Source organism: Cotesia glomerata, linkage group LG7, assembly GCF_020080835.1.
Source record: "Cotesia glomerata isolate CgM1 linkage group LG7, MPM_Cglom_v2.3, whole genome shotgun sequence".
Lineage (NCBI taxonomy): Eukaryota > Metazoa > Arthropoda > Insecta > Hymenoptera > Braconidae > Cotesia > Cotesia glomerata.
The window spans coordinates 25,576,636-25,600,863 of record NC_058164.1 but is presented as its reverse complement, the minus strand read 5'-3'; the positions used below and the strand labels follow the sequence as shown (position 1 = coordinate 25,600,863).

At 34.1% G+C, this 24,228-nt stretch overlaps 3 protein-coding genes across 4 annotated transcripts; 2 read left to right on the top strand and 1 right to left on the bottom strand.

Moving 5' to 3' along the window:
- The first annotated feature begins 150 nt into the window (after nt 1-150).
- On the top strand, nt 151-13,248 carry LOC123269781. The gene is made up of 12 exons (XM_044735615.1): nt 151-425; nt 501-641; nt 4,074-4,416; nt 4,497-4,696; nt 5,424-5,586; nt 5,652-6,090; nt 6,150-6,333; nt 7,047-7,427; nt 7,494-8,174; nt 8,250-8,409; nt 9,029-9,461; nt 12,937-13,248. The coding sequence occupies exons 1-12, from the start codon at nt 240-242 to the stop codon at nt 13,124-13,126; spliced, it is 3,501 nt and encodes a 1,166-aa protein (XP_044591550.1). The 5' UTR covers nt 151-239; the 3' UTR covers nt 13,127-13,248.
- On the top strand, nt 11,094-12,444 carry LOC123269791 (cholinesterase-like). The gene is made up of 3 exons (XM_044735625.1): nt 11,094-11,407; nt 11,474-12,154; nt 12,234-12,444. The coding sequence occupies exons 1-3, from the start codon at nt 11,138-11,140 to the stop codon at nt 12,441-12,443; spliced, it is 1,161 nt and encodes a 386-aa protein (XP_044591560.1). The 5' UTR covers nt 11,094-11,137; the 3' UTR covers nt 12,444.
- A 1-nt stretch (nt 13,249) lies between the features above and the next one.
- On the bottom strand, nt 13,250-24,023 carry LOC123269789 (activating signal cointegrator 1 complex subunit 2). 2 transcript variants are annotated; one of them, XM_044735623.1, is made up of 10 exons: nt 23,869-24,023; nt 19,268-19,345; nt 19,037-19,197; nt 15,745-16,527; nt 15,518-15,673; nt 15,248-15,341; nt 15,059-15,193; nt 13,999-14,243; nt 13,727-13,928; nt 13,250-13,665 (listed from the first exon to the last, which is right to left on the bottom strand). In XM_044735623.1, exons 1-10 carry the CDS (start codon nt 23,902-23,904, stop codon nt 13,333-13,335), a joined length of 2,223 nt encoding a protein of 740 aa, XP_044591558.1. In that variant the 5' UTR covers nt 23,905-24,023; the 3' UTR covers nt 13,250-13,332. The 2 variants fall into 2 exon arrangements, with proteins under 2 accessions (XP_044591558.1, XP_044591557.1); XM_044735622.1 differs by having other exon boundaries at nt 15,059-15,199; nt 15,254-15,341.
- Nucleotides 24,024-24,228: the final 205 nt, after the last annotated feature.

Genomic DNA, 24,228 nt, shown 5'->3' with positions numbered 1-24,228 from the left:
TTTTTACATACCTTATCCAAAATTTACCTTCAAAAATTAGATTTTTGTGCCAAGGATATGTCACATTTAATTTTATAAAAAAAAAAAAAAAACAATGTTTAACTAAACTAATATAATTGTCACATTTTATCAGCAGTAATTTAGATAGTGAACTCTATTTTTTTACCTTTCAGTTGAATAATATGAAGAACTTGATCAATATTTGTAATATTTGTACTAAACTAATATAAATAAATATAATGCTACTTACCATAATAGTCCTAGTGTCCTTAAAAAATAGCCAGGCTGTTCTGACTGAAGTTACAAACACGTCGAAAGGACTTGTCCAAGGTAAGATCTTTAAAACCGTCGGAGAAGAGTTGGAGTATTCGATTTACTTCGGAATTCCTTTTGCAAAGCCGCCTGTTAATCAGCTGAGATTTAAGGTATAGTAATTTTTAATGTTAATTGATAGTTTAAGTAATATTCATTAATGAGTACTTACGATAAGTCCTTTAAAGCCTCCTGAAGAAGCTGAGCCTTGGAATGGCGTTCGAGACGCCACAAAGGAACCTAACCTTTGTCCTCAGAAAAATCCATTTAAAAATTATACTTATGATGGTGATGAGGACTGTCTTTATCTAAACCTTTATACTCCAAAAGTAAGTTTCTTAAAAATAATAATTTATTTTTAAAAAATACTATTTGCCTATTTTTAGGTACATAATTAAGAAATGACCTTGTATCTCGTGAAATATTGGCATTTTCAAAGATATAAGCTCATCCTGATGTTACATTCATCGAGAGCTTTCATTTGAGTACCTACATCAATTTTTCATATATTTTATATATTTATATCTGTTATATATATGCATATATGATATATATTATATATTTATATCTGTTATGTATATGCATATATGATAAATATTTCAAAAATGCATGTGGGTACTTAAATGAAAGCTCTTGATGAATGAAACATCAGGATGAGCTTATATCTTTAAAAATGTCAATATTTAAGAAAGTACAGGTTATTTTAACAAATATCTCGTGAAATATTGACATTTTTAAAGATATAAGCTCATCCTAATGTTACACTCATCAAGAGCTTTCATTTGAGTACCCACATGCATTTTTCATATATTTTTCATATATGCATATATATAACATATATAAATATATATAAATATATATATATATATATATATATATATATATATATATATATATATATATATATATATATATATATATTGAAAATACTTGTCGGTACTCAAGATGAGCTTATATCTTAAAAAATGTCAATAGTTAAGACAGTACTAAGAATTTTAACGAAAATTTTGTGAAATATAAACATTTTTGAAGATATAAGCTCATCCTGATGTTACACTCATCAAGACCTTTCATTTAAGTACCCACATCAATTTTTTATATATTGTAACGGGTTGGTACCGTCCCTTGGTCACCCCTTTATTTAAATTTAATAATTAAGGGCGCCACTGGAATTTTTATCACGGTTTCCAGAACCGGTCCAAGCAAGAGAGATATCACAGGGTCGAGAGAAATCATAAAAATTTGACATAAATAATAACAAGTAGATTTGACATTGATCATGAATTTATTTTCTTAATTTTACATAATTAAATTCTATTTTAATTCTCACACACACTCACATACCCGAAAAATTTTCTTAATCCTAACAGTACCCTCTGAAGGAGCGTCTATACTGTAGTTTCTATCATAGTTTCTTATTCCTACGATACCCTCATAAGGAGCGTCTATATCATAGTTTCTATCATAGTTGCTTATTCCTGACGGTACCCTCATATGGAGCGTCTATACCGCAGTTTCTACCTAAGTCGCGCTGTCCACAGGACCCTCACGCTCTAAGACTCTAGATTTGACCTTGGGTGGTCGCCCGGACCCCTGCCCAAGGTTCAAACCGTCCTTAGCCCTTTCGCTGTCGCCCGGACCCTCACTACGGGACTAAGGAACCTGAAGTCGACTAGGACAGAGGAGGATACCATGACACTAGTCGACAACCTGCTAATACTAACCTCCTCGACAGCCCGTGAACGAGGAGTATATAATGTAAATTTAATTTTCCACACACACACACACACACACACACACACACACACACACAATATAATAATTTCATCCAAACACACTCTTGACTCTAATTAACAATCATTTTTAAAATTCTTAAATACTTTTTTTCAACATGACTTCCTGGGAATCAATTTTCCCGGTCCCTAACTTGACTTCGATAAATAATTTTATTTAATTTTGGTCGCTTAGTTATTAATATCACAGCAGCGTTTTATTCAACCAAAATTTTAGATTAATTAAAATTTACTCGAATTCAAACTGCCTGAATAATCGGCTTATGTCTATTTTGAATTCCAGTAAGAATTTGAGACTTAGTCGTCAACTTGGCTAAATTTTTCCAAGGCTAAATTTTTATGTTAATTATTTTTGAAACTTATCATACTGGAATTTGACTATTTTATTTATCGAAGTTTTTGAACAATTTTGATCTATTGACAATTTCGCTTGTAATTTTTTTATAAATTAATTTACTGCTTGACAATTGTAATTTTCTAAATTAAAGAATTTTATTTTATTTAAAAATTTTTGATATTTTCCCAAAGTTAATTTTAATGAATAATTTTCATTTTAAATTTTAATTTATTTTTAATTGTTGATTTTATTAATCAATTTTAATCTAACTCGGATAAATCTCTAATTTTAATTCCCTTTAGTTTTATTTTAATTTATAATTTATAATAAATTTAATCGACAGAATTTCGCTCAAATGAATGACGCAATTTAACTCAAATTTGTCGATATTGAACTTTCTGATTTTATAAATTTTAACTTAAACTTATTTGACCAATTTTATAGAAATATTAATTTTAATTTTAACCTCTTTTATTTTTAATTTTGAAATTTTTCGACTTGTCAAATTTTCTATTTATTTAAATTTCATTTTAACTAATTTTAACTTCGACTTATAATTTAGATATTTTATTTGAATTCGGATAATTAATTAATTAATCAAGTAGGGTGATTGGAAGACGGAACCTGGCCTGTGCCTAGAATTTCCGGGAGCGACGCGATAATTTACCGAGGCTAAATTTTCTGTACCTGAGAAATTTTTGGCGATTTCTTTTCTTTTAATTCGGCTTCCGTTGTCGTTTCTGTGGCCTTCGGTCTAGGCAAATTTTGTCCGCCAAATTACACAGCTCTATCAGGTATCTCGGATCTCGTTAATTGCGTCGTAGCTCGGGATTTAGTCAACGGTAAATTAAATCTGTTTTCCAAGATCTCGTGCTGGTGTCTCGGGCTCCGGCTTCACAATGTCGCTTTTCGGTGCGCCAACTTCACTTGCCCCTGGTGTGGAATTATCCCCACCCGCGGAACGCTTATTTTCTAGGCCCCGGAACTTATGTTAATTTTTATTGTTACTGCGCGAGCATCCTAGACCACAGCGCCCTGTGATCCGTCGATAACTAACCACGGCTAGGGTGAGGACCTTCAACGGATAATGAAGGAGCCCCGTGACAATATTTTATATATTTATATATAATATATATATATATGTATATATGAAAAATATATGAAAAATGCATGTGGGTACTCAAATGAAAGCTCTTGATGAGTGTAACATCAGGATGAGCTTATATCTTTAAAAATGTCAATAGTTCACGAGATATTTGTTAAAATAACCTATAATTTCTTAAATATTGACATTTTTAAATATATAAGCTCATCCTGATGTTACACTCATCAAGACCTTTTATTTGAGTACCCACATCAATTTTTTATATATTTTATATATTTATATATTTATATATATATATATATATATATATATATATATATATATATATATATATATATATATATATATATATATATGTATATATAAAAAATATATGAAAAAGGCATGTGGGTACTCTAATGAAATCTCTTGATAATTGTAACGTCAAGATGAGCTTATATCCTTAAAAACATCAATATTTAAGAAAGTAAAGATCATTTTAAGGATAAGACATACGATTTAATAAATTAAAAATGCAATTTACTAGATAAATTCAACAGACACTACCAAACGAGCCGTAATGGTTTGGATCTACGCCGGAGCGTTTGTATTCGGTTCAATCAGCCCGAACGCTTACGGCCCAGATTTCCTCATTGAAGAAGACGTAGTAGTTGTCATGCCGAACCATCGCCTAGGAGCTCTTGGTTTTCTGTCCTTGAACCACGAAAACGCAAGTGGAAACGCTGGCCTTAAAGATTTGGTCTTTGTGCTACGTTGGATCCAAGAAAACATCGAAAACTTTGGCGGGGATCCTGAAAGGGTTACAGTTTTCGGTGATAGCTCTGGATCTGCTGTAGTAGGCTATTTAGTACTTTCTGATTTAGCAACAGGTATGATCACACAATTTAATCATAATCCTAAGCAATAATAATAATAACTATCTAATCCTATTTTTTAAATTTCTTATTAGGTCTCTTTCATTCTGCAATCAGCATGAGCGGAGTTCCTTTGAATATCTGGGCATATGAGCCGCCAATAATCGCTCAGCTCCGTGCATTTATGCTTGGATTTTCTTTGGGAATCTTCACTTTGAATAAAGATAATCTTCTGGAACAACTCCAGAACAAATCTGCTGAAGATATCATTAAGGCGACTAAATCATTATTACCCGTAAGCGTAACCTGTTTAAAAATCCTTTGATATGTCTTGATAACTTCAACTGTCCATATTAGAACCAGTCAAGTCTAAAATTTCCATTTTTATTTTTTTTATCAAAATTAGTTCTTAAAACATCCAACAGGTGGCGTATGATCGCTAAAATTTCTCGCTAGAGAAATTTTAAGTTCTAAATATTAAGTATAGCCTAACTTAGAGAGCTCTTACTGCGCAATTGAAAGAACCAGGTTCGATTCCCGAATTAGTCATTATAAATTTTTTTTTTTTTTTTTTATTCTAAAAATATTCCACAAAGTTATCTTTTTATCTAATATATTTTTAAAAATTTTTCAAATTAATTATTAATAACGTCAATCAATACTGAAGTGTTCCAATGTTATTTTGATTAAGCCCTGGATTAAACCTGGGTTTATATTTTACCAGATAATTCAATATCAGATCATACCAAAATTTTCCTAAGGTAAAAGACCCAGTTATTGACACTGGACCAGTTATTGACACTTGCAATTTTATTTTAATTAAATAAAACAAATCGACTTTAATACATTTATCGAAGTAATTTTTGAATTATAAATTTTGATATAATTGGTTTTTTGAAAACATTTTATTTGTTTAATTAGAATAAAATTGCAAGTGTCAATCAACTAGGCCAGTGTCAATAACTGGGTCTTTTACCTTCTAAAATACAATTATTTTTAAAATAAATTTCTTACCTCCCAAGATAGATGTCCTATCATTTACGCCAACAACAGAGAACCCTACAATATCACCAATGCCCTTCCTTACCGACTGTGCGCTTGAAAAGTACAAATCTGGTAATTTCAACCAAGTACCTCAAATAATTGGATTTGTTGATTCCGAATTTTTATCATTTGTGGCAGAAAGTAGGTCTTAATCATTAACCCTCCAAATCACTAAATTTTATCACTCCATAATCTAAAAATTACAGGCGTACAATTACCAATGATAAACATGATCCTCGACGGCCTATTTGACCTTCCGTTGCTCCGCGAGGTTAAGAACATCAACCTGATCTCCAGTTTAGCCAACTGGATAGTCGGAAAACTCGGAGGGTTGGTAGACAACACCATCTACGGCGTCAGTAACATAACCTCCGACTTGTTGATGATTTTCGAGGTCGACCGGACCCAGAGATACTTAACCACCGCTAGCGACGTCCCTGTTTATTATTACCGCAATTCCTTCGACCACCGCAATTCTAGGCACAGGGCCATGGGATACGACCTAGATGGCACTGCGCATGCTGATGACGTCCACCAGATCTTCTGGCCCACGCTTCCTAACTTCAAGCTTCCTTTGAATGATAGTCGTTTGACTACTCAAAGGCAGCGGATGGTTAGGATGTGGTCCAACTTTGCTAAATACAGGTACTAATTATAGTTTAATTAACATTTAATCAGTCATCAATACTTAGGTTACCTTTCAGAGATCCAACGCCAAACGGAACAATGGATCCGCTTCTAAACATCACTTGGCCGCCATCTACCGTCGCAGGAACTTGCCTTGAAATCAACACAACCTACTCTATCGGCCCTCGGCCAGTAGGATTACTAGTTGATGGATTGGAGACGGTTCTTTACCCTCTACTAGGTTTATTCAAAGGATGCTTCTAGAATTGCATGCCTTAAGCGCAAGCTTCATCAGAGTTATATTTAAATAAATAATAATATAGTGACTAAAGTCGGTCGGCCTTCATACCACAATAAAAGAAAACATCAATAGTCATTTTTCTAAACAATAAACAGCTGATCCAACCCACAATTTAGATAAAAAATGAATTTTTCAGAAAAAATCCTGTAACACCCTTTTTGTAATCACCATAATTTTCGAAATATTAAACTAATTCTTTTTAATTTTATTTCAATATGTCCGTAAATTCATTGGGACAAACTGTTAAAAAAACCACAACTCTATTATTATTCGTTTGATTATAAAATAATAAAATGTCTACTGTCGAAGCTAAAAAATTCACATCTTAGGATTTGCTTATTCTATCAGAGTGTGCTAGATGGCGTTAGCAAAGATTTCCATTCTATCCGCGGGAATTTGAAAAGTTTACAAATAACACAGCGCTTAAGGTATGCATATTTGGATTTTCCAAATTTTTTTTCCCAATTGTCGCTTTACAAGATGGATTTATTGTGCAAAAATAGCTGCCTTTAAGGTTATTCATCAGCAAACGCAGTAGCTTTAATTTATTGTATCCGTAACTTGTATGATAACTCTACTTTAGATAGAAGCCACATGAGGTCAAGCATGTTTTGCGTAAGATATCTTTGTCAAGTGGCATTTAGCGACGAATTATCAGCAATAAATGAGATAGCAAAAAACTGGTATTTATCATAAGTATGTACTTTGTTCGTCAAATGTAAAGCAGGCTATAAAAGCGCTAGTCTATCGTTGGTTGTTAATTTTAAAAAAACACGTGTTTAAAATGAAGCTCCTAGTTAAACTTATCATTTATATTTCCATGTTTAACACATCCGTTTTTGCACAATTTTCTCGGAGTTCTTTTAGAGAATTCCTTCAGGAGCATTTTCCTTGGGGATATCCTTTCTTTGCTATGAATTTAACGATGTCAGTGATGACTACCAAAGGATTTGTCCAGGGAAAGTTGTTATCGACAGTCGGTAAGGGCGTGAGGTACTCCAGTTTCTTGGGAATCCCCTTTGCGCAGCCGCCTGTTGGCAGTCTGAGATTTAAGGCGAGTTTTTATCAACCTAGATACTTTAAAACGTAAATTATTAATAATTAATTTACAATTTTACAGCCGCCTCAAGAAGCAAATTCATGGGGAGGATTGTACCCAGCTTTGGAACAAAAAAATGACTGCCCACAGTTGGAAGTAGCCACTGGCGCCATCGTCGGTAAAGAAGACTGTCTTTATTTAAATGTCTACACCCCGAAGGTCAGCATAACGGACATGAAGAAGCGTGCGGTGATGGTTTGGATCTTCGGAGGAGGTTTTGTAAGTGGTTCCAGCAACCCTAAGACTTATGGCCCGGATTTTCTGATCGAGGAAGATGTAGTAGTTGTTGCGATGAACTACCGCTTGGGAGCGCTGGGGTTCCTGTCCTTGAACCACACTAACGCTACGGGAAATGCTGGACTCAAGGACCAGAAGATGGCGCTGGAGTGGGTGCAGAAGGAGATCGAGAGCTTCGGAGGGGATCCGAAGAAGGTTACTGTTTTTGGACAAAGCGCGGGAAGTGCTAGTACTTTGTACCAGGTTCTTTCAGAGGCATCTAGTGGACTGTTTAGGTCCGCCATTGCTATGAGTGGGTCGCCATTGAATCACTGGGCATTCACGCCACCTTCAGAAGCTGTGGCTCGCGCTTTTACTTTTGGAAGAAGCCTTGGAGTCGATACTACAGACCCGGAGGTTCTTTTAAAGAAGCTTTATAGTTCTTCTGCCGAAGAACTTGTCCTAGCGATGACTAAGAGTACTAACGTAAGAATTTTCTTCTTTACCGACTGTTGATAAGTACTTTTTAGTTGCTTTTTATGACTTATGATTATTCATCAGATCTTTGTGCCGTATTTGTTGCCAACCCTCGAAGATCCCAAAGCAGAGTCACCATTTTTGACGCAATGCTCAGTCGATAAGCTAAAAACCAACAATTTTAACCAGGTGTCGGTAATGTTAGGATTTACTAACCTAGAAACGTTGTTCTACATTGGAAACAGTATGTATTACCCTGACAGCTACCTCCTACTATAACTTTCAGATAACCTATAGCACCGCAAATTGACCGAAATTTTTTATTCAAGTTTAATTGTTAAGCTTATAGATAATTTGTTTTTAAATATTGGCACTACCTTATTATCAATTTGCATATGAGAATGGGCATTTGTGGACTTGACGTTAACTTAGCAATAACTTGTTGCTAACTTATTTGCAATCACTTAACTACAAGAACTTAAATGAAAGTTATAAAATTTCATAGAATCAAAATCAGGATATCGTAGACCATAAATAAAATATTTTGTTAAATATTTCAAGGTATTATTTATTTGAATTTTGATAATGTCTTAATAAGTTGGTTGTTATTGTTTTCATTAATTTTATAATATTTTTACACATATAGGTTAACTGATGAAATCAGAATTATGCTGACGAAACGTTGTAAATTGGAATAAATAAAAAGAATAACATAAATTATTTGGTCTACTATATCCTGATTTTGGTTCTTTGAAATTTTGTAATAGACCTAAAATAATGAATGTGAAACTTATAGTATGAAGTGGCTATCAGGATACAAAACCCGTTAGTCGGCCATTTTGTGAACAGTGTTGTATCCACAGAAAAACTTGCACGAGATGGAATTATCAGCGTTGCCCTTGAAATCGTCAAAAATATCCCAGAGCTGCAGGATACCGAACAAGTTAAATTTCTCGAAGAAATTCAAGCTCGGAGTAAAAACAATGAGACTTTTTCTAATGATGAAATCTACAAGATATGTAACATCACAACCGACATACTGTATTACAATGAAATAGACCTAACTCGGCAGCTTTTAGCTTCTAAGGTTCCAGTTTACTTCTATCGGAACTCATTTGACTACCCTCAAGCTCTGCATAGAGTAATGGGGAACAATATCAACGGCACTGGGCATGCAGATGATGTTCTGCACGTCTTTTGGGCATCTAACCTAAACCAGCCGCTTGACCCCAAGAGTGACATCGGGATCCAGCGGATGAAAATGGTCAAAATGTGGACCAATTTTGCGAAATATGGGTAGGTTATGAATATCTTGATTGATGGGCTTTCTAACCTAGTTTGTTTGCAGCAATCCAACACCTGGGGATCTTGACCCGGTTTTGAAGATAAAATGGCCGATTACGGATTCTGAAGGTACTTACTTGGAAATAAACAACGATTACACCGTGGAAAAGCAACCGGTTGATGATTTTGTGGGATATTTGCAACGTGTAATGGAACCTTTACTGGGTGAACAAAATGGATGCCGTGATAAGTAACTAGTCTTGGAACTAAGACACAGTGCCCTCTAGCGGATGAAATTGAATTTACAATTTTGTCCGGAGGTCTTTTAAATCATTTTGTTTTGAGGGAAGGAAGGATTTGTAATAAAAGACTAAATAAAGGAATGTTTAAATATTTTTATTGAAATTATATTAATGAACACAACAAACATTGGTTTTAAATAATCTTATCATCTTAGTTATCTACGACGGAACCTTTCCTTGACAACGTTTCCACTATATCAACGATTACCATGGCAACTGTTGAATATTAATAGGTTAAATTTGTAAAAATATTGATTAATTAAATTGTCGATAGTAAACATTTTGACACAAGCTTGCTAAGCACGTTCGATTTTATAGTTATGTAAAAACTAAACAGAAGTAAACATATCAGTGAAGTTAATAACAAATAAAATTAATACAATCAAATTGATGAAAATAATCTCAAGGCAACGCTCCCATAATATAACAGTTGCCTAGCAACAGGTGCCTAGCAACAGTTGCCTAGCAACCGGTGCCTAGCAACAGTTGCCTAGCAACCGGTGCCTAGCAACAGTTGCCTAGCAAAAGTTGCCTAGCAACAGTTGCCTAGCAACAGTCGCCTAGCAACAGTTGCCTAGCAACAGTTGCCTAGCAACAGTTGCCTAGCAACAGTTGCCTAGCAACAGTTGCCTAGCAACAGTTGCCTAGCAACAGCTACCAAACAACAGTTGCCTAGCAACAGTCGCCTAGCAACAGTTGCCTAGCAACAGTTGCCTAGCAACAAGACATCACATCTTATCAAACCAACTTTTTGTTTGGAGATAAAGTGGCACCACCTGGTGGCCAGTCCTGGTACTAAAAATTTGAAAAATTAAAAATATAATAATAATTATTAAATATTAAAAATATTAATGCTAAAAATGATTAAAAAATTTCCTGGTATTTTAAAATAAAATAAAAATGACAAATATTGACAGAATTCTTGAAATCAACGATTAGCAGTTGTGTTGACTTTAAAGTGTCAATGCCCGTATTTATTTTTTAAAATAATATATATTACATTATTACTCATTGACATTGTATGGAAATAAAAAATGTAATTAAAAAAACATCTTAAAATGCGTCTAAAATTCTTACCTATGTCGTTTTACAAGATGGATTTAATGCGCAAAAATGGCTGCTGCTTTAAAGGTTACTTATCAGCACAGTAGGTTCAATTCATTGTTTCCGTAACTTGTACGATAACTCCACTTTAGATAGAGATCGCACGATGACAAGCATGATTTCCATAAGATATCTTTGTCAATTAGCGAATTAACAGCAATAAATAAGATAACAAAGAACTGGTGTTATCAATTATGTATTTTGTTTCATTAATAATAACCAGGCTATAAAAGCGCTAGTCTAATCGTTGAGTTTGTTCATTTAAAAAAACACGTGTTTAAAATGAAGCTCTTAGTTGAATTTATCATTTATATTTCCATGTTTAACACATCCGTTTTTGCACAATTTAATCCAAGTTCTTTTAAAGAATTCCTTCAGGAACATTTTCCTTGGGGATATCCTTTCTTCACTATGAATTTAACAATGCCGGTGATGACAACTAAAGGATTTGTCCAAGGAAAGTTGTTATCGACGGTCGGTAAGGGCATGAGGTACTCCAGTTTCTTGGGAATCCCCTTTGCGCAGCCGCCTGTTGGCAGTCTGAGATTTAAGGCTAGTTTTTATCAACCTAGATACTTTAAAAAGTCAATCATTAATAATTAATTTACAATTTTACAGCCGCCTAAAGAAGCGAATTTATGGGGAGGATTGTACCAAGCTTTAGAACAAAAAAATGACTGCCCGCAGTTGGAACTAGCCACTAGCGCCATCGTCGGTAAAGAAGATTGTCTTTATTTAAACGTCTACACCCCGAAGGTCAGCATAACAGACATGAAGAAGCGTGCGGTGATGGTTTGGATCTACGGAGGAGGTTTTGTAAGTGGTTCCAGCAGCCCTAAGACTTATGGCCCGGATTTTCTGATCGAGGAAGATGTAGTAGTTGTTGCGATGAACTACCGCTTGGGAGCGCTGGGGTTCCTGTCCTTGAACCACACCAACGCTACGGGAAATGCTGGACTCAAGGACCAGAAGATGGCGCTGGAGTGGGTGCAGAAGGAGATCGAGAGCTTCGGAGGGGATCCGAAGAAGGTTACTGTTTTTGGACAAAGCGCGGGAAGTGCTAGTACTTTGTACCAGGTTCTTTCAGAGGCATCTAGTGGACTGTTCAGGTCCGCCATTGCTATGAGTGGGTCGTCATTGAATCGCTGGGCATTCACGCCACCTTCAGAAGCTGTGGCTCGTGCTTTTGCTTTTGGAAGAAGCCTTGGAGTCGATACTACAGACCCGGAGGTTCTTTTAAAGAAGCTTTATAGTTTTTCTGCAGAAGAACTCGTCCTAGCGATGACTAAGAGTACTAACGTAAGACTTTTATTCTTCTTTTACCGACCGTTGATAACTACTTTGTAGTTGATTTTTACGATTTGTGATTATTCTGCAGATTTTTGTGCCATATTTGACGCCAACCCTCGAAGATCCTAGAGCAGAGTCGCCATTTTTGACGCAATGCTCAGTCGATAAGTTAAAAACCAACAATTTCAACCGAGTGTCAGTAATGCTAGGATTCACTAACTTAGAAGCGTTGTCCTTCGTTGGATTCAGTAGGTATATTACAAAGCCTGTTAGTCAGCCATTTTGTGAACAGTATTGATTCCGCAGATAAAATCGCACGGGATGGAATGATTGAAGGCTGCCTTGAAAGCATAAAAAATATCTCAGAACTGCAGAATACAAAACAGATTAAGTTTCTTAAAGAGATGCAAAATCGTAGCAAAAACAATGAGACTTTTTCTGATGATGAAATTTACACAATATCTAATATCACATCCGACATACTCTTTAACAACGAAATAGACCTAACGCGGCAGCTTATGGCTTCTAAAATCCCAGTTTACTACTATAGGAATTCTTTTGACTACCCGCAAGCTCAGCATAGACAACTAGGGATTGACATAGATGGCACTGGGCACGGAGATGATGTTCCGCAGATCTTTTGGATACCTAACCTCAACCAGCCGCTCGATCCCAAGAGTGATATTGGGATCCAGCGGATGAAAATGGTCAAAATGTGGACCAACTTTGCGAAATATGGGTAGGTTATGATTATCTTGATTGATGGGCTTTCTAACCTAGTTTGTTTGCAGCAATCCAACGCCTGGGGATCTTGACCCGGTTTTGAAGATAAAATGGCCGCTTACGGATTCAGAAGGGACTTACTTGGAAATAGACAACGATTACACCGTGGAAAAGCAACCGGTTGATGATTTTGTGGGATATTTGCAACGTGTAATTGAACCTTTACTGGGTGAACAAAATGGATGCCGTGCTACGTAACTAGTCTTGGAACTAAGACACAGTGCCCTCTAGCGGATGAAATTGAATTTAAAATTTTGTCCGGAGATCTTTAAAATCATTTTGTTTTGTGGGAAGGGGAAGGATTTGTGATAAAAGACTAAATAAAGGAATGTTTAATTATTTTTATTGAAATTTTATTAATGAACACAACAAATACTGGTTTTGAATAAACTTTTCCTAGTTATCTACGACGGAACCATTCCTTGACGACGTTTCCACTCAGCACCGGAACGACGATTGTGGTTAGCTCTTGAAGATTTGTTGGTGTTCTTCTTATCACGGTTCACTAGAACTTCCTTATCATTACCCTGGCCTTTGGGTCTTCCAACAACATCACCAGTGCCCCCTACTTTTCCTCCGCGCTTGAAAACACGTGTACGATTCGCCATTTCGCGTTTTTCTCGAAGCACGCTCGGATCTTGGACGAAGTTGCAGCGGCCGTTTGACGAACTTGGAGGCGGTTCTTCTTCTTCAGACTCTTCTTCGGATTCTTCTCGCTTTTCATTGACTCTTAGTACCTGAAACATTAGAAAAATAAGTTACAAAACAATCTAATCTTCAACTTAAGATAAAACTCACTCTAGGTGTCGTGAAAGGTTTGCTGCCCAATTCAATAAAGTCATCAGCGCCACGCAAGCCGACATCATGGCTCTCATAGGTGTCGTCGTACTCATCATCATATTCATCTTCAATTACACCGTACTTTGAGTAAATATTTGCAATGTCCTTTTTGAAGGACTTGTCGTTTAGCATTTCATTCAGATTCTTGTATTTATCTTTCCTGAAATCAGTATTATAAATAATTACCTAATTGAATTCCTTCTTAATGAGGAATCTCAAAAGGTACAAACTTTTTGCCACGATAAACACGAGAAGTGTCTATTTTGTCTTGGGTCATCACATCGAACTCATCACCGTCGAAGACATTCAACCGTTCAAATCCTACCGCCTTGTCGACTGCAGCCGAAGCTTCTGCGGGATCGGGTGGGATAAATGGCAGTTTTCGGTCTAGTTCTTTTAGTTCGTTTGGTAGGTTATCTTCGAAAATTGCATTAATTACCGCTGCTGTGTTGTAATTGTAATGTGCAAGACATTTCTGAAATACAGATACCGACAATTGAATAGAAACACTTCCTTGTCCTTAAATATCAAGTTTGTCGGGGTTTTTTGAGCTTTTTTTGCTAAGTAATTTTTGCTCAGGGGCGTTACTAGGCTATCGTTGTCAAGGGGCGTGACTAGGGGCGTTTCTAGACAAACAGTTGTCAAGGGGCGTGTCTAAATCTGTTGCTAAGTAACAGTTGCTAAGGAGTGTTGCTATACAACACTTGTAAAGGGGCGTATCTAAGAATGTTGCTAGCTAACAGTCACTAAAGGGGCGTTTCTAAGCTTCCGTTGCTGAGGGGCGTGATTAGGGAGCGCTGCTATATAAAAGTTGTCAAGGGGCGTGTCTAATGGTGTTGCTAAGGGGCGTTACTAAAAGTGTTTCTATTCAATAGTTGTCACGGGGCGTGTCTAAGATTGTTGCTAGGTAATAATTACTAAAGGGCGTTACTAAGTTACAGTTGCTAAGGGGCATGATTAGGGGGTGTTTTTGCATAACAGTTTTCAAGGGGCGTGTCTAAGGATGTTGCTAAGGGGCGTAACTAAAGCCGTTTCTATGATATGGTTGCCAAGGGGCGTGTTTAAGGGTGTTCCTAAGTAACAGTTGCTAAGGGGCGTTACTAAGAGCGTTTCTGGGCAACTGTTGCTAAGGGGCGTTGCTTTAGAACAAGGAGTACACGCCCAGTTGAGAAAGAAAATTTATATTTTGTACTAAATATGATTATATTGAGAATTTTATATAAATTTCTGTATTATACAGAATTTAGATAAAGAATTTTAATCATAGAATAAGAAAATATTATTACTAACTTGTATAAAACCATCTCCAAGATCACACATGACATCTTTAACATCTCTAATACATTTTCTAAGATTTGGTACGCTTCCATTATCAGACACACTAGGAGCAGGTTCATAATTACTTGGACCAGGCGTCGCATCTTGAGAAACCTAGAAAATATTCTCTTTAGATCCTTTTTCAAATTAGCTACCAAAATGGCTTACCACAGAATTTTTTTTTACTCGTGCAGGCTGCGTCTTCAAGATAACCTCAGATATGGAACGTTTTATAAAATTTTCTTTTGCTTCATCACTAAGGTCATTAATTTAAGGAATAATTGTTCAATTAAACATCATTAAATACATTTTACTCTAATCAAAAGCTATTGTATCAAATGTAAAGTTATGTGGCCTTTTTATTGGCCTTTGGTTGTTGGGTCTTCCAAAGAAATAAATAAAAATTATAAACCAATATCTATGAAAGGATACATATCAGAAGTAAGTTGATGGAGCATTTCTAAATCATCTTGAATAGGAAACAATTCATTGTAATCCATGATAAAATGTCGGTCAGAGATAACACTTGTTAGATAATTAAGAAACTCATCTGCTCGCTCTTTAGCAGTGTTTTCTTCCAACAATATTCTGAAAATAGCCATGTTATCATAAAAAAATGCAAAGAAGATTGCATAAAACAAAATTTAGCCGAAACTTACGGATTTTCCAACATCAATCTAATATTATTAAAAATAATATTATGAAATACTGTAATGAACTCAGTCCTCGCAATATGCAAATAATGCTTCAACTGAATCTCATCAATCTCAAGGTCAACTTCAGAAAATTCACTGAGCTTGCGATAAATAGCAGGAAAAATGTTCTCATAAACGCCGACGAGCTTCATGATAAAATAATCGCTAGCATAGAAATCAACAGCGTCTGGATAGACATTGAGAAAGACGGCGATATTCGAGGCGACGTCAGTCAAATAGACAATCATGTCTTCAACCTCTTCACTAGTTAGCTTCTCGTCGTTAACCTCCGAGATGCAGATTACGTCGCGAGCTGTGAGAAGTGGCTGGTCAAAAAGCTTCTCTTCTAATGAACTAAGCAGCTGGCAAGTGCATTCAACAGTCATCTTCAGGTCCTCGTTGTAAAGTCCCTGGGACTTGAAGGCCCGCTTTACTATTTGGCTGACTATTCGCTCGTTTTCACGACCGTAGAGCTGCGCCAGGTCGATCAAGGTTGGAATCGTGATCAGAAACTTGTCGTAGATCAACGAACCGTGGTAGTCCGGGGTCATGAACTCGGTTGAACTCTCTTTCAAGGTCACGATTCGGGCGAAAATGTTCAAGACTTTCTGGCGGAGCTTTTCGAGGGTGCTTTGCATTTCAGGGTCTTTGGGGAAGTTCTGAAGGTTGTAAAAGCGGGGAATGTTTTGAAGGACTGATAGCAAGGAGTCCATTATTGGGCGGTTGAAGGCCATGTTGGACCAGAATCTGGAAAGTTATGATGGTTTTTTTAACCTTTATTAAGCTAGCTTCTCTCTAATTAGATAAAGGAATTTTAAAATACTACCTCAATGCAAAAATTATATTTATATATTGTTAAAATCATTTTTTCCAATCAAGGTTCTTAATGTTTTAGACAATAAGATATTTTCAATCAAAATATGCGCGAAAATTTAAATTTTAGTTCATTGATACAGTAGAACCTCCATAACTCGAACTTCAAGGGAGAGGCAAAAAAATTCGAGTTATAGAAGATTTCGACTTAGGTGGATTTTGATTCGACATAAAAAGATTGAAATTCATGCTTTCAAATTTTGAGTTTATTTGGATTTCCCGCTTTATTACCGCTTCACAGCATTATTTATATTTATAAAAATGCTTGCCGTAAGATGGACGGTGTGGCTTAATGTATATAGAATAAGCAAAAGGAAATTTAGTATAGACCGGATAGCTCAAATGGTAGAGTAGCCGACATGTCTTCGGAAGGTTCTGGGTTCGAATCCCAGTCCGAGCTATCTAATAATTTTTTCTCGCATATTCTATAAACTCACATTAAGATGATCCTCCCCACATTCCTTTCTCAATCCTTTCCTACCAATATCCTGTTATGTGAATGTGGAACGCTTCACGTAATAATTACCGTAACTCCTATTCTTTCCCGCTTCACAGCATTATTTATATTTATACTTAAAATAAGATTTGGACGGTAATAAACTTACCATTTGAGGAGTAAAATAAGTAAAAAAAGTTTGGAAAATCCAAAAGTGCACGCCTCATAACGCTCATTCATTTTTTAAGAAAAAAATTAATTGTGTAATTGATTAAAAAAAAAAAAAATTATAATCAAGTAATTTCTTACCGAGTATTTTTTCTTTTTTCTTTAAATATCGGCGCTCTATTTTCTTGTCATATTCGCACGCAGTCTAAAAAAATCTAGCTTGATCAAGTGGCGCCATAGTTTTCACGTGACAAATAAGAAAAGTTCATTTGGCTTTGTACAGTTGTATCGTAGTGAATTTTAATAAAAATTCAATTTAAAAAAAAAAATTAGGAAAACGGTTGACCCTGAAGGCCATCCCTGCAACTTCCCGCTAATTCCATACTTAGGCGCTTAAAATTGCACCAATGACGTTTTTGAGCTGTTCGAGCTCAAAAATACAATTTATGGGTTATTTTGAGCTCTCCAAGCTCAAAGAGATTGTTTTTTATGCTTTTGAGCTCTTCGAGCTCAAAAGTCTGATAGGGATTTGATGACACTATTTTTTGAATTTTTAAACCGCAATAACTTTTGAATGAATAAACCGATTTTCACGCGGTTGGTAGAATTCGACGCAGTTTTTCAAGCCTCACAAAGAATCTCTTGATCGCGCTAGAAATTTTGGAATTATTCCGAAAAAACACTTTTTTTCGGTTTTCTTTCGTTCACGATATCTCTCGAACGAATCAACCGATTTTGACTGGACTGGTAGCGATCGACGTGGTTTTTTGAGGTTAAGAGCTGATTAGTTTTTGGAATTGAACCTTTAAGCCGTTTAAAAGTTATTCCAAAAAAACCACATTTGAAAAAAATTTTTTTTTTAGTTTTTTGAAGATTTCTCAAAATCTATTGATCTGAATTGGTCCAAATAGTTTTTAAAATCTAAGTTTGGTCGAGCCCTTTCGAATGGCTTCAACCACGATGAAATCGGTCAAGCTGTTCAAAAGTTATAAGCGGTTCACATACTTTCACACACACACACACATACACACACACACACACATACAGACACCGTGACAACCTCGCGGGGATAGTCAGGGAAGCTTCCTGTGACCTTCAAACGTCGAGATCTGATGAAAAATCGATTTTTGCAAAACGGGGTGAAAACAATAACTTCCCGATTTTTTAAAATCTTCGATTTTCTTAGCGGGAAGTTAAAAATACTCTGTAAGAAATTACTTAATTATAATTTTTTTTTTTTTTTTAATCAATTACACAATTTATTTTTTCTTAAAAAATGAATGAGCGTTATGAGGCGTGCACTTTTGGATTTTCCAAACTTTCTTTAATTATATCAGTATAAACGCGGTAAAATTGCAGTATATTTTTGGTATTTTTACCGTAGAGATACCATTTTATTATTTTAAAATTATAGTAATATTATAGTTAATACATAAATTTTTTACGGTAAAAGTTCTAGAGTTTTACGGTAATTTTATCGTATTATTTCTGAGCTTTGCAGTAAAAGTACGGTAGAAATGCTGTATAACTGTAGTAAAAAAACTCGCCAAAATAACTACAGAAATACCGTATTATTTCAGAATTATAACGGTTAATTTATGGTAAATGCATTAATACCGAAAATTTACGGTATTTCAAAAACCGCGAGGGGTGTGTATATGTATTGCAATTGTTAATTTTTCTGAAGACTTTATTATTAGTCAAGATTAAATTTCATGAGATTAAAGTGTCATAAGATGTGTTTTGGTTGAAAAAAAGAGTTTTATTAAATATACTTACTTGTAATAAGGTAATCGTAGAAGCCAACTGTAATCATTGATCATGTAATTAATGATCTCCAGCCAGGTTGACTTAGCGCCAAGTACTTGCTTGCCATTATCATCATAAATGTTTGGAATTTCATAGATTAGAAAATATTTTTTGACGACCCAGTGTTTTGACTAGAAAATTATTCAATGTATCAATTTAAATAATCAATAATAATTGTTTAAATAATTAATAATTACTTACCAAAGCTGGAATAATTTTTGGAACTCCATTGATATTTATTATCAGCTCTACTTTTTCCAATGATTCGTTTTTAGGATTCTGAAAAAAAAAAAATTTATTACTAGGGTAAGTGTGGGTATTACTGCAGTTTTTTTTCGTAAGTCTCACTTCGAAAGCATTTTTATAAAATTTTCTCTAGATAATAATAACTTTTTTTTTTTTTAAACAAAAGTTTGACTTATTATTAACCCAAAATAAAATCAACAATGAGAGAAAGAAATATTTTCGTTAAATAATAAGCATTTAAAAAGAAGTCTAAATGCATGTATTACTGCAGGTCTTAAAGTAGCTTGCTCCTATTACTGCGTGTCCATTACTGCAACTGATCCAGTTATTGCAGAACGGCTATATTTTAGGATTTACTTAAAAATCAACAAAAACTTATCAAAAAGAAAATTTATTAGTTTAATGTAATAACAAGAATTCTTCATAATCTAAATAATAAGTAACACAGCCTTAACGTATTATTAATTGACCAGAATTCGTAAATTTTAATTGATGTAATCTTACAATCTACTGATTATTGCTTTCCTGGACTTGCCTCGACTTCTTATTTTTTTGTTTATTAACTTTTGATTTTTAACTTCCCGCTAAGAAAATTGAAAATTTTCAAAAATCGGGAAGTTATTGGTTTTACCCCGTTTTTCGAAAATCGAGTTTTCATCGAATCTCGACGTTTTGAGGTCCTAGGAAGCTTTCCTGACTATTCCCGCGAGGGCGACTCGACGCAGCGTCATACTAAAACTCGACACTAACGCCCCTACCCACTAAACCCTAAACCCCTTTTCCTTCTTTCCTCTAATCCCTCATGGAAACCGCCGTCAGGCATTACTTCGTGAAGGGAGGATCTAGCTACTGCTCTTCCTTCTGGTGGTGGTGTGTGTGTGTGTGTGTGTGTGTGTGTTTTTTGAACGGTTGAACCGATTTCATCGCGGTTGGTGCCATTCGAAAGGGCTTCGCCAAACTTAGATTTCCTGTTAATTTGAACCGATTCGGACCGATAAATTTTGAGAAATTTGGAGAAATCTAAAAAAAAGTAGGAAAAAAAATTTTTTCTGAAGTGATTCGCCAAGTCCACGTTCATAAGACTATTAAGAAAAAAAAATTTTTTTTCTTTACAAAAAGATAAAATAAAAAATTAAAAAATCCAAGTAACCGATATGGTTGTATATGATTTTCGGAAATTAAAAAAAATTTTGTTGTAAATTTAAAAATCAAAAGAAACAATTTTAGAACGTACTTGGTGTGCGTCATAGTGTACTTCAATTTGTTTTAAAAGTCCTAGTAGATAGATTTTAGGAATTTCATAAAAAGTGAAATTTTTCGTAACCACGCACACTAAATACGTTCCAAAATTGTTTCTTTTAATTTTTAAATTTACAACAAAATTTTTTTTAATTTCCGAAAATCATATACAACCATATCGGTTACTTGGATTTTTTAATTTTTTATTTTATATCTTTTTGTAAAGAAATAAAATTTTTAACTTCCTGCTAAGAAAATCGAAGATTTTCAAAAATCGGGAAGTTATTGTTTTCACCCCGTTTTGCAAAAATCGAGTTTTCATCAGATCTCGACGTTTGAAGGTTACAGGAAGCTTCCCTGACTATCCCCGCGAGGTTGTCACGGTGTCTGTATGTGTGTGTGTGTGTGTGTGTGTGTGTGTGTGTGTGTGTGTGTGTGTGTGTGTGTGTGTGTGTGTGTGTGTGTGTGTGAAAGTATGTGAACCGCTTATAACTTTTGAACGGCTCGACCGATTTCATCGCGGTTGGTGCCATTCGAAAGGGCTTGACCAAACTTAGATTTTGAAAACTATTCGGACCGATTCAGATCAATAGATTTTGAGAAATCTTCAAAAAACTGAAAAAAAAATTTTTTTCAAATGTGGTTTTTTTGGAATAACTTTTAAACGGCTTGATGATGGTTCAATTCCAAAAAATAATCAGCTCTTAACCTCAAAAAACCACGTCGATCGCCACCAGTCCGGTCAAAATCGGTCGATTCGTTCGAGAGATATCGTGAACGAAAGAAAACCGAAAAAAGTGTTTTTTCGGAATAACTCCAAAATTCCTAGCGCGATCAATTCAAAATTTAAGATTCTTTGTGAGGCTTGAAAAACTGCGTCGAATTCTTCTAACCGCGTAAAAATCGGTTTATTCATTCAAAAGTTATTGCGGTTTAAAAATTCAAAAAATAGTGTCTTATCAAATCTCTATCAGACTTTTGAGCTCGGAGAGCTCAAAAGCATAGGAAAGCAATCTCTTTGAGCTCGGAGAGCTCAAAATAACCCATAAATTGTATTTTTGAGCTGGAAGAGCTCAAAAACGTCATTGGTGCAATTTTAAGCGCCTAAGTATAGGATTAGCGGGAAGTTGCACGGATGGCCTTCCGAGTCAACCGTTTTCCTAATTTTTTTTTCTTAATAGTCTTATGAACGTGGACTTGGCGTGATTTTTTTACAGTGAAACTGTTTTTGTTCGGATATATATATATATACATATATATATATATATATATATATAGCATATATATATATAGGTGTCCCAAAGTCACAGACGCCATTGTAGCATCTGATGAAAAAAATAATTCTGAGACGAAAAGTCCTTAGCCATTTTTCAATTAACCGCATAGATAATTAATTATTAATTAAAAATAACGTCTCTTTATTTGTTAGAGAGAGAGCGCCAGTGTCCAGTAAAATATGTGCCAAACAAAGACACAACTAACTGTATGACTAACTAGTTTCTATAGCTAACGTAGTCACACATTTACTTACACATTCACACGTGCAAGCATCTTCGTTGGAACGCACTTGACTTGACACTAGTGCTCTCTCTCTAACGCATAAAAGAACGTTATTTTAATTAATAATTAATTATCTATGCGTCTGATTAAAAAATGGCTAAGGACGTTTCGTCTCAGAATTATTTTGTTTATCATATGCTACAATGGCGTCCGTTACTTCTGGGACACTCTGTATACATATTAGGGTGGCCCAAAAAAACCGACTATTTTTTTTTTTTGAGTCTCGAGTGAAAAAATGTTAGTTTTTGATGTTTTAAGAGCCCTCTCCAAAAGACAGCTCAAAAAAAAATTTTTACGAGGTCACTCCAAATTTTTTAAAATTTCAAAAATCGTCAAAAATCGAACTTTTTTTTTTAATTTTTTTTCTCGTAACGGTATAATTTTATAGACTAAAAAAAAATGAGATTCTGAAAATTTCAGTTCAAAATTTAAATTTTGAAAGGTTGCTCATAATTTTTTTCAATTTATTAGTACATTAGTTTAGATTTTTTCGAGCGACCTTTTACTATTTAAATTAAAATTCCATGAATTTTTTTTTTTTATTTAGTACCATAATCAATAAAAATACATCACGAGATGAACTAAAAATCAAGCACAATATAGAAAAAATAATTTTTTTTAATTTAATAATTTTATTTAATAAACTTCCAAGCGTGAATTCGAATCCCAAGCTGGTCTTAGAAACCAGCTTGGTTGAGATTTGACCCTTGCCGCGTAGGTTGAGATTTTTACAAACCAAAAAAACCCCACCGTACCACTCCCAACAGTTAAAGTCGGCGATATGACTAATTAAAGAAAAATAAAAAAATTATGAGCGACCTTTCGAAATTTAAATTTTGAACTGAAATTTTCAGAATCTCATTTCTTTTTAGTCTATAAAATTATACCGTAACGAGAAAAAAAAATTAAAAAAAAAAAAGTTCGATTTTTGACGATTTTTGAAATTTTAAAAAATTTGGAGTGACCTCTGAAAAATTTTTTTTTTCACTAACATTTTTTCACTCGAGACTAAAAAAAAAAAAATAGTCGTTTTTTTTGAGCCACCCTAATATGTATATATATATATATATATATATATATATATATATATATATATATATATATAGCATATATATATGCTGCTATATATATATATGCATATATATATATATATATATATATATATATATATATATATATATATATATATATATATATGCTATATATATAAATACATACATATATAAACTTTTGAACTATATATATTTTTTGACTCAGCTCGACAAACTAAGTCAGAAAATAGCTAAATTTTTCAAAAGTTGCGCCATCAGGACGGCTGCAATAGTTAGATTTTTATAAAATCTACTAAAAAGACTTTTTACGACCACCTCTTTTTACACTGAAACTCTTAAAAAAGATAAAATTATTCACTTCTGTAACTACTTAATTTTTATTAATTAATAACAAATTAAATAATTTTCATACATATAAAAAACCACTATGCAGTTATTTCCCGAAAGGTTTAAATTAACAGAAATAATTTTTTTTTAATCAAAAATGTCATAACCCATTTATTGATAATTAAAAGAAGAAAATCTGCAGTAATACCCACACTTACCCTAAGTATTGTTTATTAATTTAAATTATCTGATTTTATTTAACAAATAATTCTGACGAAGAAATTTTTTTAAGAATTAAATTTCTAACAATTGCTAAATTTTAATTTCACTTTATGACAATTTAAATAATTACAGAAATTAAATATTAATTTCACTCACTTGAAATAAATCCAAAGAAACTGAAGAATCATCCATTAATAAATTTATTTAATAAAAAACTGTAGCTGTCAGTAAAAATTATTTAGTTATTGTTTTGGTTTGTAGGTTACATCCACGTTGTAGCTCACACTCACTCTGCTGATGTAAATAAAAATAATAAAAACTTCGGGGATGTTCGGGTCTCAGCCTGTCACCGAATAAACCCGAAGAATTGATTTGAATTAATTTGTAAACATATAGAAAGAAAAAAATATTTATTAGAAATTTTTTTATAATTTTATAGTAATTAAATTATTATAAAAAAATTCTACATAAGAAAATTGATTAAATTTTTTAGAGTTTTTTTATTATAATTGATTT

Coding starts and splice junctions, on each gene's coding strand:
- LOC123269791 (XM_044735625.1), top strand. CDS start 11,138: ATGAAGCTCTTAGTTGAATTTATCATTTATATTTCCATGTTTAACACA. Junction 11,408..11,473: donor TTGGCAGTCTGAGATTTAAG/GCTAGTTTTTAT, acceptor ACAATTTTACAG/CCGCCTAAAGAAGCGAATTT. Junction 12,155..12,233: donor CGATGACTAAGAGTACTAAC/GTAAGACTTTTA, acceptor ATTATTCTGCAG/ATTTTTGTGCCATATTTGAC.
- LOC123269789 (XM_044735623.1), bottom strand. CDS start 23,904: ATGGATGATTCTTCAGTTTCTTTGGATTTATTTCAA. Junction 19,346..23,868: donor TTTCTTTGGATTTATTTCAA/GTGAGTGAAATT, acceptor TTTTTTTTTCAG/AATCCTAAAAACGAATCATT. Junction 16,528..19,036: donor CTACGATTACCTTATTACAA/GTAAGTATATTT, acceptor ATAACTTTCCAG/ATTCTGGTCCAACATGGCCT.
- LOC123269781 (XM_044735615.1), top strand. CDS start 240: ATGCTACTTACCATAATAGTCCTAGTGTCCTTAAAAAATAGCCAGGCT. Junction 426..500: donor TTAATCAGCTGAGATTTAAG/GTATAGTAATTT, acceptor AGTCCTTTAAAG/CCTCCTGAAGAAGCTGAGCC. Junction 642..4,073: donor TAAACCTTTATACTCCAAAA/GTAAGTTTCTTA, acceptor GCAATTTACTAG/ATAAATTCAACAGACACTAC.